Source organism: Berghia stephanieae, chromosome 8 (genome assembly GCF_034508935.2).
Source record: "Berghia stephanieae isolate SIO BIC M18660-M18661 chromosome 8, UCSD_Bste_1.3, whole genome shotgun sequence".
NCBI classification, from domain to species: Eukaryota; Metazoa; Mollusca; class Gastropoda; order Nudibranchia; family Aeolidiidae; genus Berghia; species Berghia stephanieae.
In genome coordinates, this window is record NC_088367.1 from 5,328,907 (window position 1) to 5,333,906 (window position 5,000).

Below are 5,000 nucleotides of genomic sequence, written 5' to 3' on the forward strand. Positions count from 1 at the left end.
CCATCATCATCATCATCTTCACCATCATCATCATCATCATCATCATCATCATCACCATCACCACCACCACTATCACCCACATCATCGTCACCAACATAATCACCGTTATCATCACCATCAACAAAACCACATACCCACACATTCCCCCACACACATAAAACCGCCATCTATATTTTCCAGGCAGTCATGCATAGAGTTGTCCTACGATACATACACAAGATGAAATTAGGCCAGATTACTAGTCCAATACTCATCATTATGGCCATTGTTGACATCATCATCATCATCATTATCATCATCATTATCACCATCATCATCATTATCATCATCATCACCACACACCTACAAATTCCTCCACACATAAAACCACCATCTATATTTTCCAGGCAGTCATGCATAGAGTCGTCCTACGATACATACACAAGATGAAATTTGAGAACAGGGAGGAGAGCCTCAAAGATGGTCAGTTTTAATGGAAAATTTTATTAATTTTTACTGGAGAGATTATTAAATATTAGCTTTTATATAGCGCAATATCCACTAAATGTGCTCAAAGCTCTTTACCGAGGGTCCCTGACCAACAGCAACACGTATCATTTAGAACGAGATATGACGCCTGTTAGGCGATATTACAATATTTTCTTTTGACAGACACAACGCTGTTAACGGCCAGGTACTCATTTTACACTTGAGATGGTGAGAGAATGTGAGTAAAGAGTCTTTTCCAAGGACTCAACTATACGACGAGCGAGGCTTGAACCCAGGACCTTCCGATCCGAAAGCGAGTGTCATACTACAGGAACACATAGGCGCAGTATGAATGATTCGTTCTTCGTCCTCACTAGAGGATTTCAAGCGTCGATTGAAGACATTTATATCCAGACAGTTTTCTTTTGATTATGTGTATAATTAATGTTGTTCGTGTACTGTGTTTGGGCTTTAATCTATAAGATATGAAGTGAGTAGAAAAGTGCCAGAAGACAATAGAGAATAAGAATTTTTTTCGCGGCGGTGGTGGGGTTTGAACCTGCGACCTTATTGGTACGACAACTCCGCCTGGCAGGTGAGAGCGTGGCTCTACCGTGTGAGCTATCCACGAACACAAAAATATTCGTTTCAAACCCAAAGTCATTTCTAGATCCCTCTCTCACCCACTTCTTGAGATCGCCGATTCGTTCACCACCATCGCGAAGTAATTTTGACCAGCAGTTAAGCTTAATAGCCAATATTCTCATCACAAACATATAACATAGAAACGATTGAGACATTGAGTATGCTCCGGTGTATGGGGTGAATTTTTAATTCAGAAAAGTGAGTGGAGCAGGCACTTATGTTGGTAACAACAAGATATGAAGTGAGTAGAAAAGTGCCAGAAGACAATAGAGAATAAGAATTTTTTTCGCGGCGGTGGTGGGGTTTGAACCTGCGACCTTATTGGTACGACAACTCCGCCTGGCAGGTGAGAGCGTGGCTCTACCGTGTGAGCTATCCACGAACACAAAAATATTCGTTTTCAAACCCAAAGTCATTTCTAGATCCCTCTCTCACCCACTTCTTGAGATCGCCGATTCGTTCACCACCATCGCGAAGTAATTTTGACCAGCAGTTAAGCTTAATAGCCAATATTCTCATCACAAACATATAACATAGAAACGATTGAGACATTGAGTATGCTCCGGTGTATGGGGTGAATTTTTAATTCAGAAAAGTGAGTGGAGCAGGCACTTATGTTGGTAACAACAAGATATAAAGTGAGTAGAAAAGTGCCAGAAGACAATAGAGAATAAGAATTTTTTTCGCGGCGGTGGTGGGGTTTGAACCTGCGACCTTATTGGTACGACAACTCCGCCTGGCAGGTGAGAGCGTGGCTCTACCGTGTGAGCTATCCACGAACACAAAAATATTCGTTTCAAACCCAAAGTCATTTCTAGATCCCTCTCTCACCCACTTCTTGAGATCGCCGATTCGTTCACCACCATCGCGAAGTAATTTTGACCAGCAGTTAAGCTTAATAGCCAATATTCTCATCACAAACATATAACATAGAAACGATTGAGACATTGAGTATGCTCCGGTGTATGGGGTGAATTTTTAATTCAGAAAAGTGAGTGGAGCAGGCACTTATGTTGGTAACAACAAGATATGAAGTGAGTAGAAAAGTGCCAGAAGACAATAGAGAATAAGAATTTTTTTCGCGGCGGTGGTGGGGTTTGAACCTGCGACCTTATTGGTACGACAACTCCGCCTGGCGGAGTCTCAATCGTTTCTATGTTATATGTTTGTGATGAGAATATTGGCTATTAAGCTTAACTGCTGGTCAAAATTACTTCGCGATGGTGGTGAACGAATCGGCGATCTCAAGAAGTGGGTGAGAGAGGGATCTAGAAATGACTTTGGGTTTGAAACGAATATTTTTGTGTTCGTGGATAGCTCACACGGTAGAGCCACGCTCTCACCTGCCAGGCGGAGTTGTCGTACCAATAAGGTCGCAGGTTCAAACCCCACCACCGCCGCGGAAAAAAATTCTTATTCTCTATTGTCTTCTGGCACTTTTCTACTCACTTCATATCTTGTTGTTACCAACATAAGTGCCTGCTCCACTCACTTTTCTGAATTAAAAATTCACCCCATACACCGGAGCATACTCAATGTCTCAATCGTTTCTATGTTATATGTTTGTGATGAGAATATTGGCTATTAAGCTTAACTGCTGGTCAAAATTACTTCGCGATGGTGCTGAACGAATCGGCGATCTCAAGAAGTGGGTGAGAGAGGGATCTAGAAATGACTTTGGGTTTGAAACGAATATTTTTGTGTTCGTGGATAGCTCACACGGTAGAGCCACGCTCTCACCTGCCAGGCGGAGTTGTCGTACCAATAAGGTCGCAGGTTCAAACCCCACCACCGCCGCGAAAAAAATTCTTATTCTCTATTGTCTTCTGGCACTTTTCTACTCACTTCATATCTTGTTGTTACCAACATAAGTGCCTGCTCCACTCACTTTTCTGAATTAAAAATTCACCCCATACACCGGAGCATACTCAATGTCTCAATCGTTTCTATGTTATATGTTTGTGATGAGAATATTGGCTATTAAGCTTAACTGCTGGTCAAAATTACTTCGCGATGGTGGTGAACGAATCGGCGATCTCAAGAAGTGGGTGAGAGAGGGATCTAGAAATGACTTTGGGTTTGAAACGAATATTTTTGTGTTCGTGGATAGCTCACACGGTAGAGCCACGCTCTCACCTGCCAGGCGGAGTTGTCGTACCAATAAGGTCGCAGGTTCAAACCCCACCACCGCCGCGAAAAAAATTCTTATTCTCTATTGTCTTCTGGCACTTTTCTACTCACTTCATATCTTGTTGTTACCAACATAAGTGCCTGCTCCACTCACTTTTCTGAATTAAAAATTCACCCCATACACCGGAGCATACTCAATGTCTCAATCGTTTCTATGTTATATGTTTGTGATGAGAATATTGGCTATTAAGCTTAACTGCTGGTCAAAATTACTTCGCGATGGTGGTGAACGAATCGGCGATCTCAAGAAGTGGGTGAGAGAGGGATCTAGAAATGACTTTGGGTTTGAAACGAATATTTTTGTGTTCGTGGATAGCTCACACGGTAGAGCCACGCTCTCACCTGCCAGGCGGAGTTGTCGTACCAATAAGGTCGCAGGTTCAAACCCCACCACCGCCGCGAAAAAAATTCTTATTCTCTATTGTCTTCTGGCACTTTTCTACTCACTTCATATCTTGTTGTTACCAACATAAGTGCCTGCTCCACTCACTTTTCTGAATTAAAAACTCGGCTTTAATCTATGTTATGCGCCCAGAGCCCGCCTGATGAAGGGATGTTCGGCGAACTGTAAATCTATAACATTATTATTATTATTATTATTATTATTATTATTATTATTATTATTATTATTATTATTATTATTATTATTATTATTATTATTATTATTATTATTATTATTATTATTATTATTATTATTATTATTATTATTATTATTGTTATTATTACCCGCTTTGTGTTGTGTTGTCTTTTTTCCCCCAGAGATCATAGACACACGAGAGGAGGTGTTGTACCAGATGCATTCCTTGATGAGTCGAATGTCCTACCGGATGGAGATCCTGGAGACGGACGTGATGGCGGTCTCCAAGGGCGTGCAAGCTGTGGTCTGTTCTAGTCTATTGATATAGGGAATGAGATTAGCGGAAGAGTAGCGTCCCTTGATTGGACGTCACCGGCGGAAAAGTTATTAGAGAGAGAACGTCATGTTGGTTGTGCGCATGCGTCTCTCGTCCTCGCTTCCGGTGAAAGCGGCCTGAGACACTTCACCGAAAGAGAGAGACACATGCGCAAAACCATTTTGACGTTCTCTCTGTAAGGTGACGTCCAATCAAGGGTCGCTACTCTTCCGCTAATCTCATTTCCTATAAGATTTTATAACTTTTTTTTTATCGGCACTACATTTAAGCGTGCTTCACTATGATACTTATCAACCAACATGTACTTATTTAAACTGTAAACTGAGCTTTTATAGATAGAACGAAGATGACGTCACCCTGGTTTTTGTTATTGTTTTTTGCCATCCACGTTTATGAGTAGTTCTCACTAAACTGTATTAACCAGACTATAAAAGATCATGGTTACACATAGTTTTGTGTGTTGGTCCGTTATACTTCCGGATGGCAATGTTGTGAGCTTCTTAGCCAAGTGCATATTATTTATATAGCGCAACATCCACTAGACGTGCTCAAGGCGCTTTACAAATGGTCCTTGACCAACAGCAACACGTAACATAAAGAACGAGACATGACGCCTGTTGAACGAAGTAACATTTTTTTCGACAGGCTGTTTACGGCCAGGTACTCATTTTACACTCAAGTACGGTGAGAGAACGTGAGTAAAGTGTCTTTTCCAAGGACTCAACTATGCGCCGAGCGCGAGGCTCGAACCCAGGACCTTCCAATCCCAAAGGGAGTGTCATA

At 41.6% G+C, this 5,000-nt stretch overlaps 1 protein-coding gene across 1 annotated transcript in view; it reads left to right on the forward strand.

The window, feature by feature from the left end:
* LOC144978064 (uncharacterized) overlaps positions 1-5,000 on the forward strand; it is a 245,246-nt gene that overhangs the window by 227,159 nt on the left and 13,087 nt on the right. The window contains exons 16-17 of the mRNA XM_078923579.1: positions 387-462; positions 4,063-4,184. Of these exons, the coding sequence (XP_078779705.1) occupies positions 387-462; positions 4,063-4,184 (198 nt within the window). The remainder of the gene's footprint in view (positions 1-386; positions 463-4,062; positions 4,185-5,000) is intronic.